Source organism: Biomphalaria glabrata, chromosome 2 (assembly GCF_947242115.1).
Source record: "Biomphalaria glabrata chromosome 2, xgBioGlab47.1, whole genome shotgun sequence".
NCBI classification, from domain to species: Eukaryota; Metazoa; Mollusca; class Gastropoda; family Planorbidae; genus Biomphalaria; species Biomphalaria glabrata.
The window spans coordinates 62,330,656-62,346,125 of NC_074712.1; the positions used below are offsets into that span (position 1 = coordinate 62,330,656).

General features: G+C 38.5%; 1 protein-coding gene across 3 annotated transcripts in view; it reads left to right on the forward strand.

The window, feature by feature from the left end:
- LOC106061877 (uncharacterized) overlaps positions 1-15,385 on the forward strand; it is a 54,672-nt gene extending 39,287 nt beyond the window's left edge. Inside the window, exons 3-5 of one of the 3 annotated variants that reach the window (XM_013220099.2) lie at positions 2,171-3,065; positions 9,080-9,164; positions 11,957-15,385. In XM_013220099.2, coding sequence (XP_013075553.2) covers positions 2,171-3,065; positions 9,080-9,164; positions 11,957-11,989 — 1,013 coding nt within the window. In that variant the 3' untranslated portion in view covers positions 11,990-15,385. Of the gene's footprint in view, positions 1-2,170; positions 3,066-9,079; positions 11,480-11,956 lie in introns of those variants that run through there. The other 2 variants (XM_056021823.1, XM_013220098.2) reach the window with 2 other exon arrangements.
- Positions 15,386-15,470: the final 85 nt, after the last annotated feature.

A 15,470-nucleotide genomic window follows, 5' to 3' on the forward strand; every position in this document is an offset into this window, starting at 1 on the left:
AGCATAGGATGGCTGCCTGGTCGTGCGGTTTGCGCGCTGGTCTGTCGTTTGGATTTATCAATGGTCAAAGGTTCAAACCCTGCCCGCTCCCATTCCCCCGTCGTCCTGCGGGAGTTTTGGAATAGGAAGTAATCTTTAACTCTGAAGGAACATCCAAAACATGTAAAACATTTTCAAACAAACAGTATGTCTTGTTGGTAGATGGTGATGCTTTAAAAATGTATTTAATCTAATAATGTGTATGTTCGCTAGCCTTGGATGGCTATAAAGTTAAAATAAAGTCTCCTTTCAGAAATTGTGGTCTCTAGGGCAGATGATGTAAAGTTCACCTATTTCTGTGGACTGTGGTTAGCTAGGGTGTCGTGTGGTTATCACAACGACATACCACCATTACTTTTCCCCAACTTATGTCAGGTACCCATTAGAGCTGGATGGACTCAGAGGCGCCCAAAGATCCCGAAATTAAGAATCCGTCTTCACCAGGATTCGAACATGGAACCTCCGGTTCGGAAGCAAAGCGCTTTACCGCACAGCCAGCGCGCCTCTTTCATTCTCTCACGAGACAGTCAAACACAAAGTTAACACCCAGACACTGGCCCTAAAGGTAATAAATAGTACTCAATCTATCTAGCCCAATTCTGCTTAATTAGCTATAGCTTTTGAAATAAAACGGTCTAAATAAGAGCCTCTTAACTTACCCACTAAAAAGTGGATAAAGCCCCAAGTGTCAAGGGTTAGAAGCATCACGGATACAACCAAAACACTGCGTAAGACGCCCGTTACACTAACAGGCTTCTTGAACTACAATACCTCCTTTTTAGAGCGATAGTTTTTTCTCTTAGTAACTAAATAAAGTTTCATTTTTTATTAAAAGTGAACATTTTTTTAAGCACGCCCCCCACCCAGGGCCGGTCTTAGGCCACTGCAACCTATGCGGTCGCAGTGGGCCCCGCGCTTTCATAGGCCCCGCGCTAATTCTATGTGTAAATATAAAATTGCAAAATTTATACGAAAAATTCTTGGAAATGTCCTGCATTTATTAAAATCTCCTGAAAACTCATAAAAATCTCCTGAAAACTCATAAAAATCTCCTGAAAATTCATAAAAATCTCATGAAAAATAGACAAAATTGTCATTTGTGGGTGTCATTTATTACGGAAAACGCCAAAAACACGTGCGATAAAAAAAAAGGCTTTGTCAGCTTTCATGTAATAAAAAGTAATACGCGGACGAATTTTCACCTTAACCGAAAGTTCCAATACCTTTTTTCACTTTTATAGTCATTGTCTTATAAATATGCCATAGGATGCAAGGTTCGTAAAGTAAAGTTAATTTGATCGCTATTTTGTACTTAGTAAAGAATGAATAAAATGCAAAGTCAAATTTTATTTCTAATACAAAATCTTAATTTTTACTTATCATCCTTATTCCCACCCAGACTAGGCCCCGCGCAATCAGTTTCGCATAGGGCCCCGCATTCGTTAGGACCGGCCCTGCCCCCCACCCACCATTCGCCCGCAAGTACGAATCCTGGTTAAGTGAATGTATAAATCTACTACACTGTATAATGCTATAATGATAAACCCTTAGATCTAGAGTTGGAAGGCGGTGCTCAGAATGTTCCTCGACATTTATATATTAAACTATTGAATGAATAATGCCTACATGCGGAAATATGTTCTCTTTCTCAAGCCAAATTTAAATTTATTTGTTTTTTTACTTTGTAAAATTAAAAAGGTCAAACCAAAGTTTTCCGAGTGTGGCCAATGAGGTATTATTTCATTTTCCCAACCATATACAGCGACTGTCAAATTCCTAGAAAAATCTTTAGAGCCGTTTTCGAGATCCGTGTCCAGGTTCCAACCAGAAGGATGGTTTCCACGAAGTTAAAAGTTAAATAAAGATATTGTAAAACATAAATACGACAATGCTGAAAACAATTCTTCTTCTTGGGCATATTACGTCTCTAGAGACGATCTTTTCCCTTTGCAACTTCTTGTGTGGCTAAAGAGGCCAATCCTAGATACACAGCTGCCGTCACAGTTTGGGCGTATGTCATCACCAGGCGCTGTTGCATTTTCACCCTTCTTTTTACTTCTGTTGTATATGGCATCTTTAACGATTATAATTAGGTGAGAATAAAGTTTTTTTATTTTTTTTTATTTTCTAGCATCAGACTCAAGTTTCAGTGTGTCAGAAACATCAACAACAACGACAAGCACCACAGAACTCTCTACCACAACGTCAATCCCAGTTACCTCTACATCGGTCGAAAATACAACAACACAAGAAAACGCAACACAAGAAAGCACAACACATGTAGAAACAACGTCTCAAAGTACAAGAACACCTGGTAATATAACACCTGATAGCACAAAAATTGAGACTACAACTGAAAGCACAACAAAGCCTACAACATCTACAACTACTGCATCGTCTACTACAACATCTACAACTACTGCATCGTCTACTACAACATCTACAACTACTGCATCGCCTACTACAATATCTACAACTACTGCATCGTCTACTACAACATCTACAAATACTGCATCGTCTACTACAACATCTTCTGAAGTAACTAATAACACAGCAGAAGCTGTCAATAGCACGGCAGCGACACCTTCGACGACAGCCACCGAAACACCAACCACAACCACTGCCGCTGGCACCAGCACTTCATCCACTAGCATAACTACCTCAAACACTCTGCCATCACAGACATCAATTTCGACCAATACCAACGCTACCACAAATATCTCCCAAGCAACATCAACAACAGACAGCACCACCAGTTCTGTCAGCACCACCAGTGCTAACAGCTCCACCTATGATAACAGCTCCACCAGTGATAACAGCTCCACAAGTACTTACAGCCCCACCAGTTCATCCACAACAGCAAAATCGTCACCAGCGGTCATAGCTACCACATCCTCGTTGGTTACCCCTCAGGCCGAGGCTGTCTCAAAACAAGGACTTTCTCTAGGAGACAAATGGGCCATAGGGATACTCGTACCTCTAGCTATCCTCATCCTTGTAGTGTTGGGCATCTGGGTCTTCAAAAGGTGAGTCAGTAATGAAAGTTAATTTACCCTTAACTAATCCTACACCAGGTTATAACAGTAGGTCTGTTATGTCAGGACTGTGAGTTTATTGTTGATGTATGGTCTTAGACTATTTGCAGTCGTACTGTACTTTAGGAACGGGAAACTGACCAATGGCTATCACGATTTTTTGCATATATCATGGTCCTCGGGTTCTCTTAGAGAGTAGTAGGGGCAGGGGCGTTACAGGATGTGCACGTGTTTTAGTTTTAATTCATTTACTTTTTGATCTCCAAGATGTTTGCACACGTAACTCAAATTTGAAGGCTAGTCTGAGGCAGTGCCCAAATCGACCATGACACCAGGCAGCAAGAGAAGTGAAGTGAACACCAGACTTATCTTTTTATCTTATATGATACAGACGTTACTTCAAAAAAAGAAGATGATTACGTGCTACGCGTCATGCATTCAGTCATGCATATTAACCAATGACTTAAATTCTGCCAAGTCACTGGTTTTCCTGGCTAGCTCAGGCAACCCATTCCATGCTCTAATAGCGCTAGGGAAGAAGGAGCTTTTGTACAAATTTGTCCTAGCATATGGGACGAGGAATGTGCCTTTATCTTTGTGTCTTTCTGAGTATTTTATTAAATTTTGTTTTTTTTGTATTTGAAGATTATGGTTCAGTGTTTTATGTATAATTGCTACTTTACTTGTAAGTTTTCTATCTTGACTTAAAAGACGTCTGCCGCTAAAGTCACTAAGCGATGTCTGCAAACGCAGCCTCCTGTACACCGACATCATTCGTTAAAAAGTTTGATGTTACGTAGACCCGAGATACAGCCAGCCGCGTGCGCTAGTTTGCTGCTTTCGTTATAAGCAGACGTATTTAGTTAAGTAAGTTAAGTAAAGCTCCCCTTTCAGACCTTGCGATCTATAGGGCAGATGATGTAAAGGGCATATGTTTCTGTGGCCAACGTTTAATGAGGGTATCCGCACAACGACCCGCCTTTTTTTTCCGCAACTAGTGTCGGGTACCCATTAGAGCTGGGTAAACTCAGAGGCGCCCGAAGATGCCGAAATAAAAAAACCCAGTCTTCACCAGGATTCGAACCCGGGAGTCCCGGTTCGGATGCCAAGCTCTTTACCGCTCACCGCGCCTGCCATAAAGTTAAGTTACATCTCCGTAATGTGCTGCTGTCACAGGTAAATAAATAAAATACTGTAGACATTAATTAATAATAACAATAATAGTAACAGAAAGTTTGTGTTTATACCAGTAGACATAGAAGACTCTTTTTATTTGTCACATCCTGTTACGTATTTTCTCACAAAACATTCACAACAAACAATGACGCAATATACACATTAACACATCCTTCCTTTATAAGTTGTTATCACATCCTTCCTTTTAAAGTTCTTAAGACTGATATCTACTAGGAACTTTAACAACTCGACCACTTCTGGTTGACTTGACTGGCACAAGTTCTCTAGACGTTGGTCTAAAACTGTCTGTTTCATTTGTTCCAACAGTTTGCTGTTCATTGTCTTCATCGGTATCATAGTACCCAGAGATGTCTTCGTCGAAACTCTTAATCAAAAAGCGTTGATTTCTTCTGTATGTTTTTCCATCGTCTGTCTTTATGATGTTAGATCTGGGTGATTAATGTTTTTTTTTTATGACAACGGCTTTCTGCCATGTTTGTCCTAGATGAACTCTCACTTTCTCTCCGATAGAGTAATCTTTAGGTAGCCTTGCTTTTGCATCGTATTTCACTTTGCTTTTCATCTGTCGTTCGTTGAGTAATGTCTCTGCATTTTCAGCTACATATGGTTTCAATAGTTTGGGATCAGTTGGAATGATGTCCCTGAGTCTTCTACACATCAGCAGTTGTGATGGTGAATACGGCAGTCCGCTTATCGGAGTATTTTTTTCCCACTTTTGTATGCTTTGTTGAATATCTGCTTTACGATACCAACATACATCTCTTTGACCATTTGATTGAGGGTACCTGGGACTTGATGTTGTTATCTTGAAACCCCATTCAGAAGCAAACTCTCTATATTAATAGCTATTGAATGGCATATTGTCGCTCACTATTTCTTCTGGTATGCCATGTCTAGCAAAAATACCTTTCAGTGCTCTGATAACACATTCTGCTGTTTTGTTCTCCAGTCGTTTTATTTCAGGGTATTTGGAGAAATAGTCAACATCTAGCCAGTAGTCATTGTTTCGCCATTCAAACATATCTGTCGCAACCTTTTCCCATGGTCTGTCTGGTACAGCATGAGGTAGCAATTTTTCCTTCATATTATTTCTTTTGAACGTTGCACATGTTGAGCATTTCGTTATTGTCGAAAAATATCTTTGGACAATCCTGGCCAAAACACACTCTGTCATGCCTTCGATCTGGTTTTCTCAAGAATGACCTGTGTGCAACTTGTCGAGAATTTCATTTCTCATACTTGAAGGAATTAGGATTCTGTTCTCATAAAACAAAATTCCATTCTCTTCATGAATACTGTCTTTTAATGACCAATACACCTTTACTGTTTCATGCACTTGATTTTTAAACTTTGGCCATCCTTTTCTGACATAATTGCTCAATAACTTCAGTCTAACATCAGATTCAGTTTTGCGACGAATTTCTTTTATCTTCTGATCACTTCCGGGAAACTTTTCTCTAGCGCTCTGATTTGTCATAAGCATATCATCATCTGATCTCGATTGCTCTTGACCACGTAATAGTTCATCATCCTCATGCAATTGAGAACTTGACGTACAAGTTGTTGTTAGTTGATTTCTCTGCATCAACTCTCGTGGAACTTCTTTCTGTTGCTTGACATCATGTACTTCGACGTTTTCTTTTGCTTCAATTAGTTTCAAAGCAATAGACGTCCTCAGACTTAAAACTGGGTTTATTTTGTTCTTGATCACATACAGATCATCTTTGACTTCCACATCGTCGACTTTAAATGTGACCGATACAACTCCTTTCAGTTCTAATGATTTATCCCTTAATGCTCATAGGGTAGTATTTGAGTGCTATAACTGACTATCAGTTTCTAAAGTTTTCCACGTTGACTCTGATATCACATTAGCTTGTGCTCCTGTGTCAATCTTCATTTTGACTATTTTTCCCATAATATTGACATCAACCATCCAAACTTTGACATTGTTGTCAGTACCAATTGCCTCAAACCACAACTCATTTACTTGGCTTGCCTGACTTTCATCTTCCAGTAAATCAACAGCCTTGAAATGTTTCGAACGACATTTTACAGCGAAATGATTTCTCGTTTTACATTTTCGGCATGTCTGTCCGAATGCTGGGCAATTGTATTTTCCATGAGATCCACCACAAGATCTGCAATCTCTAATGAAACTTGTTACATGATTCTTTGCCATTTTTCCCTGTGAGGTTTTGACTGGCTTTCTATCTTCTGTCTTCTTTAATTTATTGGCAGCATCCACATGTAGTCCTTTCATATCTATCATTTGGTTCTGGGTATGCTCGTCAGCACGAATTATGCTTGCTGCCTTCTCTAAAGTTAAGTCTACATCTCTCAGAAGTCTCTCTCTCACTCGATCCGACTGTATGCCACATACCAATCGATCTCTGATGAGTTCCTCTCGAAGGTTGTCAAATTTGCATTCTTTTACCAAATTCTTCATAACAGTATAATACTGTTCAAACGTTTCACCGTCTTTCTGCTTTCTTGAGAAGAATTTAAATCTGTCATACACAGTGTTGGACGTAGGAAAAAAAAGATTCTCAAACCTTTCAATTACTTTGTCTACAGTCTCATCTTCATATACTTGAAAAGTATTGTAGATGTCTCGAGCGGGTTCACCGATCAGGTGTAACAATAAAGCTTTCTTCACCGGCTCGGGCTTCGTATTCTTTTCAGTGGCGACCATAAACAGTTCAAAACTTTGTCTCCATTTTTTCCATCTTTCAGATAGATTACCGTCTAGTGACAACGGTTTAGGAGAAGCGAATAATTCCATTATTCGTACAGATTCTAAATTCTATGTCTAGATCTAGATCTAAAACAAAATGAACTAACGACACCACTTGATACAAATAAAATGTACTTTTAGCAATTTAGAAACCACTGCCTGTTACACAGTATCTGTTGCTAGATCTGGCACTAAATCTGACACCATGTTCTGTTGTCACAGATAAATAAATAAAATACTGTAGACATTAATAGTAACAGAGAGTTTGTGGTTATACCAGTATACACAGAAGACTCTCTTTTTATTTCTCACATCCTGTTACATATTTTCTCACAAAACATTCACAACAAACAATGACGCAATATACACATATTAGCACAATAAAATGTAATAATAATAATAATAAGGCTTGTCTTCGAGTCCGATGATTAGTGAGGAATGCAGTATTTCCCGTGGCTGTGCAGCACCAGCTGTGACCTACATATTTAGCCACACCCGGGGCAAACATAAACATTGTCCCCAGGTGATTTAGATTTTCTTTTCGCCGTCTGCGTCTGTCCTCAGCAGCGGATTGTCTTTTGGTCTCAAATGTCTATCCCGCGGCCTTAGTGAGTGACCTCCAGCTGTCTCGTTCTGAGAACGCATGCAACCAGGTGCTCTCTTCTATGTCAGCTAAGGCAAGTTCGCGCTTAAGCTGGCCTTTGAAGCGTTTCCGTAGGGCGCCTCTGTTACGTCGACCACCTTTTAGCTCACCAAAAAAAAAAAAAGACTTCCTTTGGCATACGTTCGTCCCCCATACGGGATACGTGCCAAGCCCATTGTAACTGTCGGACCATAAGAAGTCCCTCTATACTGTCCATACCGGCGTTAGCAAGGACATCGCTGTTTATAGGGCGGTCCTGCCACCGTATGTCCATGATGGAGCGCAAGCATCTTTGGTGAAAGCGCTCAAGTAGTCTTAGTTGCTCTTTGTATAGTATCCATGTCTCAGATCCATATAGAAGGGTTGTGAGAACCACCGCCTGGTAGACATTGATTTTTGTAGGCAGGCGGAGCGATTTGTTCTTCCAGACTCTCGCCTGAAGGCGTCCAAAAGCGCTACTAGCCCTGGCCAGATGGTTATCAACTTCCCTTGAAAGTGAGGCATCATTTGACACTATACTACCTAGATATTGAAGTGGTCTACCACGTTAAGGGGCTGTCCGTTTACTGTGATCCTTAATAATAATTTAATAATAATAATTTTATTTATAAAGCGCTGTTAACAAACAAAATGTAGGCTCAAGGCGCTGTAACAACATTACAAACAAAAACACGAGAGCTAAAATGACAGTTAATCTAAAAAAGTTTTAAACAGATAGGTCTTAATGTTCTTCTTAAAAGTGGTGTAGCATGTTGTCTGTCTGAGATCAATGGGGAGTGAGTTCCAAACCTTTGGTCCGTGAACTGAAAAAGCACGCAGACCGTAGCTTTTGAGGGAGAAACGTGGCACTACTAAAAGCGTTGAGTCCATTGAGCGCAGGGCTCTCTGGGGGACATATGGAGTAATCAGTTCGCTATGGTACAAGGGCATCTCATTGTTATATATACTCTGATGACAAAGTGTGGCGACCTTGTAATTGATTCTCGCTTTCACGGGAAGCCAATGGAGCGTGCGCAAGAGCATAGTAGCAGAATCTTGTCTAGTTTTTTTAAGGACTATTTGTGCGGCGTTGTTCTGTATACGTTGCAGCTTGGCTATTTTGTCATCAGGTATACCTGCTAGCACGGCGTTGAGATACTTGGGGCTGAGAAGGTTTTATTCTCCGATCAAGTTGATACTTTAAACAATAATTTATTGCACTTAATTAACAAAACATGAATCAAGAAACAAAAATACTCAATCAGTTAATTCCTGCTCGGTGCTACTGTAACTAGGTAATTCTTTTATTTTGTTTGATATCGAATAAGAGAAATAACTTGTAAATTATTGGTAGATATAGTTTTAAGGACTGAGTTCTTCTCCTTTAGATAAGTTTTGTTTCGTTTTCTAATGGATTATTTTTTTATTGTACTTGTTCTTTTGTTTCAGATATCGTACCAGTCGCCGTAGTTTCACGAATTTCTTCACCAACAATGTCCGGTACCAGTCGTACAAAGACAACGCAGACGATCAGGTAGACTTTGAGGGAACTTCTATGAGACCACTCCATTAATGTCACGCTTCTTGTTCCTCCCCGAAGAAACCTTCTCCCCCCCACCCCTTGTCTACGGTGTTTTGCTTCACCCCTTACCGCTGAGATTTCTTTCACAATGTCTATATCATTCCACGACGAGCATCTGGCTGGGTGAACATTGGAACAATAAATACGCCCTTCAGATGTCTTTACGTCTTTTTTGGGGGAACATTGTTTTTCTTGACTAAACAGTCATAGGCATAGAGAACTATAAACTGACAAGCTAGGCCATTTTTAAGCTCATTTTGATAAGCTTTCTAATTCTAAATCTATAATGAAACAAAAATGAAATTGTTGGTAAATATTGCCTTGTCCAGTCGATTTATAGACTTAAACTTATATAAATACATTATATATATATATATAACTTCTATAACAAATTTATATAGAAACGATTTTTTTTATTTCAATATATTTAAATAGTTATGAACATAGAGCTGTAGTATGGGCTGACAAATCAGCATTTATATAATTGTGAACAAAACCTGAGGTCACAACGGATTTTCTGTCCTTAAAAGTAGATGAAGCTTCACATTCCAACGTACCCGTGAACTGGTTGACAGACATATCATTAGAAGTAATGAGCTTGGACCATGACGCCTCCCGCACACCTCAGGGGGCTCCTCATTTTTTTTTTATCTCTTTGACCCATTCGACAACGTTGTAGAATGGTGGGGGCTGTTAGATTTTTATCTTTTTTACTCATTGACAGCATTGAAGAATGGCGGAGACTGTTAGATTTGTTTCTCTTTTACTCATTGCTAGCATTGAAGAATGGCGGAGACTGTTAGATTTGTTTCTCTTTTACTCATTGCTAGCATTGAAGGATGGCGGGGGCTGTTAGATTTGTTTCTCTTTTACTCATTGCTAGCATTGAAGGATGGCGGGGGCTGTTAGATTTGTTTCTCTTTTACTCATTGACAGCATTGAAGAATGGCGGGGGCTGTTAGATTACTTTACACCGGAGACGGTGTAAACAAGTGACTCTAAGGTGTTGACGTAGTAGCTTTTGATGTACGATCCTTTAAAAGTGTCATTTATTATTTAGCAGAAAGCTGCAGTTGACAAAGTCATTTCTTAGTGACGCTGAAGAAACTCAAAATCTCAAAGTCCTTTCCATTCAGTAGTCTTGATGTTAGCTTTATAATGAACAAGTTTATTAATAATAAAGCAAATAACTTCAAGACCGAAGATTGCGTGAAAGATTTCGCAGATACAGTTATGGCCTATATATTTTGTCATAGTCAATGCAGAAAAAAAATATCTGCGGGGTGGGGGAAGGTCGAATTAAGTTTTCTTTTTGATGTCTTCTTGGGTGGATTCTAACCATTGGGTCTCTTCTCAAATGTGTCAGGTGGCCTTTTGTAAGATCTTTCCAGCTGTTCAAAGTCTGCTGTCCAGATTGGGCATTCTGCAGCATGGTCTAATATTTAAAGTTGCATCAAAAGACATTTGGCCATGGCCTTTTTTTTTTTTCTGCCCGACCATTCGAATTCGAACCTCAAATCTCAGTGGCATGACTTAAAAGTTGGACCAAATATAATGACCACCTTGTTGTATTCATTAAATAGTGAATTATTTCCTGACTGCCTTAAAGTAGTTCAATAATTATTTTCACCTCACGATCATTGAGTGACAAATAATTGTTTGAGAAATAAATATTTTTAGTGTTAACATTTATCCTGTTAAATCGTCTTTCTAGATAAATGTATTTTGAGCCTTATTTTTTTTTCTTTTTCCTTACCATATTTTTTGTTCCTTCCTGGTGTTAATGACTTGTACGACGAGGGTAAATATATTCAGATATTCATATATGCATAACTGAATATGAAGCTTGAATTTTGTAATGTTATATGCAGGGGCTGTAATAGCAATAGGTCAGTTTCATCACAGATAACTAAAGAGGTGAATGATTGTTAATTTAAATATGGATATTTATTAAATATGCATTTTGAATGAACGAATGCTAGATCAACAGATATATAATACAGCTGTAATTATAACATTTTTTTCTCTATATACCTACCATTTCCACATCGCACCATCTCTCCACACCTACTAGCTGATTACTTCCCCTTTCCTGTTATGCCCTATTTTTTGCTTTTTATTTTCAATCTCCAAAATCTTGGGTTTCTTGGTGGGTTTTTTTTTTCAACTGTTTTCTCATTCTCTTTCGCTTTTTTTTTTTCTTTTTTTTTTAAATTATTTGATAATTTATTTTTTAGTCTGAAATGTTCACAACTGTTTCCATATCATTTCTCTAAAGTAATTGTATAAGTATGCATAAGTATATGGATTATATACCCACACGTATTGATTGTTTATTTATTGTTTGTTTTTTTATTTATTCATGCAATAATTCTACTTGATGTAATTTACAAAAGTAAAACTTATGAATCGCTTACATTCATTTCTACTTCATTTTTTATTATTTTATAATTTCTGCTAATGCCTCTGTGCGCCAAGCCTTGCACTCGCGTCTCACTTTCAAGATATCTGGGTTTTTTTTATTTATTTCATTGCGGTGTGGTTATGTTTTGTTTTTTAAACATGTATTACATTTTAACACTGTATTTTGATATTTAGATCTAGTTGGCCTTTTGCAGAATATAATATTTACGTATGATATGTAAAGGATATTCTAATTCAATCAAATCTTAAACAATTACCAGATCTACATTCAGTCCATATTTTTATTGAGATTTTTTGAATTGTTTCGCTATATGTTTCAGGCAAAAATTTTAAAGTACGAGACTATCGACTGACGACGAGATTGGCCTTTCATGTTTCACACCCCCCTGCATGCCCCTGATTGTGACTGTTTAACAGACAGCTGCGGTAAATTCAATGATCTCACTCAGATAGTAGTGGTCCAATCAAATTAAAGTATGCCCTTATTTGAATACCTGCTTGCTAGACCAGTGATTCGTTAAAATCTTTTGTTTTTCGCAATAATAATAATATATTTTTTTAATTAATTTAGTGTTATACTGAAATCAGTGGCGTACCAAGGGTAGGGCTGGTAGGTGGCGCTAAAATGGTTATCAAAACACTACAGGAAAATTATATATATATATATATATATATATATATATATATATATATATCTGCTGTACAATATCTTGGGAAGGGAGAATTGAGCACAGGCCTTGTTGCATCGGGCACCTGGCACATTTGGTACGCCACTGAGCGATACGTTGATTACTTATGTGAATCACGAATCTTAGAATGTCACTTAGATTAAGTCCACTTATGGATAATACAGATTAGTAGTAGTAGTACTTAGAGTCGTTACAGCGATATTTAGGATTAACTGCGTTAGTTTCAAATGACTGATTTAAATGATGCAATAATAGTCATTTAATGGAGGTAATAAATTGTTTGTAAAATGTTTTGTTTGTAAAATGTTTTACATGTTTCGGATGTTCCTTCAGAGTTGAAGATAATTACTTCTTAGTCCAAACCTCCCGCAGGACGACGAGGGATGGGAGCGGGCAGGGTTTGAACCCTCGACCATCGATAAATCTGAACGACAGTCCAGCGCGCAAACCGCACGACCAGGCAGCCATTGTTGGTCGAATAATGTTTTTTTTAAAAAGTGATTTCAATGATGCAATAATAGTGATATCATTAATGTAATAATGTGATCAACGGTGTTAAAATAATGATCCAATTAAAGACAAATAGATCATTACGATTTAAAATAATATATGCGCCAAAATATCTGAAAACCACTGCCGGAAAAACTAATGCGAGATAGTATTTTAATATCAGACCGGATTCAGTATTTTTGTAAAGGGAGGGGTATGATGTAACTGTTTTTTTTCCTGCGAATAGCTGCAGTAAACTTTAATTGCAAATGTTTTTCTACAACAGCGAATGACAAAAAAAAAATTATATACACATTTTTAGTCACTTTATCAGACGTGTGAATACCTAATTATATAAGGGAGAGAGGGTCTTGCAGGTGAACAGGGTCTAGCAACCTATACTCCGGGTGTCATGATTTTCTACTAAATAAATTCTCATGTTGTTTCTGTGTTCAGTGCTAACGATTCACCAAAGATTGTCAAATTCTTATTATAGCATAGAAAACAGAGAATCTAATTGATGAATGTGTGTGGTCGATTTATAGTCAGCGGCCGACCTACCAAAGCTTAGGGACAGAGTTTATATTTGTGTATTTTGAATAACAAAAATAGTTTATATCTTTACGCATGCATTTTGAATTAAAATTAATTTATGGGTGTATATCTTGTAATATTACTGAAAAAAAGAAACATTTCCTATGTTCATTTGTATGGTGCAGTTGACATACCTAAGCTTAGGACAGAGTTTATATTTGTGTATTTTTAATAAAAAAAAATAGTTTATATCTTTACGCATGCATTTTGAATTAAAATAAGCTTATGGGTTTATATCTTGAAATATTACTGAAAGAAAGAAACATTTCCTATGTTAATTTGTGTAATGCCGACATCCTACCTAAGCTTAGGGACAGAGTTTATATTTGTGTATTTTGAATTAAAAAAATAGTTTATATCTTTACGCATGCATTTTGAATTAAAATAAGTTTATGGGTGTATATCTTGAAAATATTCTTTCCAACATGTGTCTGTGTTGCTGTAATGTTTTTAGGGATGTAATACTTGACGAATTAGTAGCGCACTACTTCCAGATGCTTATCTTATAAGATATAGACGTGACTTCAAAAAAGATGATGATTACGTCCTGTGCGTTATTGTTTGTAAACATATTGTTACGAATCTCACTATCCAGGCTCTCTGCAAACTGCACCATACACCACCAACTTAAAGAACTTGACAAGTCAGGGCTCCAAAATAACGTAAAGGTTTAATGTCCATAAATAACAGCCAATACTGTACAATTGGCAGCACGTAGAACAGTACAAATAGCTCTGCGATAACAAATATCTCTCCGATCACACCGTTCCGCCGTATCAAGTCTTGCACTGGTCTCTCCGTCTTGTTCCGGGCTTGCACTGGGTTCAACAGTTCAGGACTGACTTCACACACTAGGCTCGTTGTGTCGGACTCGATCACAGACCAAGATCAAGACGCCGTTCGTCTCAACTGTACTTGATAGTACTCCGCACTGAACCGTCGTAATGCTCCGTACAGAACCACACCGCTGAACTGTGCTGTAGTCGACCGTGTTCTGAACTCTTGTCGTGAACCTCCTTTCTGAACCGTCTTGACTGCCTCGCCTCCGCTCTTATATAGGGTCCCTACTGGCCTTCTCGAACCGGACAGAACGCCGCTCGACGTTTCTAGGTGGTCAGATGACTACAACTCTCGTGACGCCCCTGAGCTCTGTTCACGTCGGCGATCCTTCCCGAACTCTCTTGTTGACACTTGACTCGGCTGACAGTCTAACTCGTCACGGTTGACCGCTCGTCTAGCGCTGGCCTGGGGCGATTTGCGTCGTCTGACTACACACACACCACTACCCCCATCTGTGCCACCACCAGGTTTATAACAATATTTTGTTCCAGTTGAATAGAGCCTGTCTTGACATTCCTGATTGTATTGTTTTATTTTTATAGTGTTGTTATTTGATCAACATTTTTTGTTGTTTTGACTGGCTTTCTGGTCTGCACTTTGAAATGCTTTACATCAGTCACGTGACAAACTTTTTTTAAAAATCTTGGAGACTATAGATGTCATAGATGACAAGTGATGTCTTGATTGAATTGTCTGTGGCATTATACGATCTTTTCCCTTTTCATGTGACTAAAGAGGCCAATCCTTGATACACAGCCTGCTGTCACAATTTAGACATCTGTAATCACCAGGCGCTGTAGCTCTTTCACCCTTCTTTCTACTTCTGGTGTGTAGCCTACGTCATCTGCAACCCATGACCCTTCCTTTGTACTGGCTCTCCATTGGATCTATCCGGTGCCTCGTTTTTCCGACTCTTGGTGTCATGTTCGTGGTAAATATACATTGAGCTATGATAGTCAAAGGGAGATTACAATGAATAAGTTATCATTTTTTAATCGCCTTAGCATGTACATTGTACCGGTACCGTATATAATTCTCTGATACTCTGGAATGAGGTAGTAATGCATTAATATTAATATTATTATTAATAATTAATATTAAGTCTTGTGTACTGTAAAATGCTATAAAGGCCTAGATTACACTGGCGGATCCAGGGGGGGGGGCGGTAGGGGCGATCGCCCCCCCCCCCACTCGGCCGACCCCCCCCCCCGAAGGGGGGGGG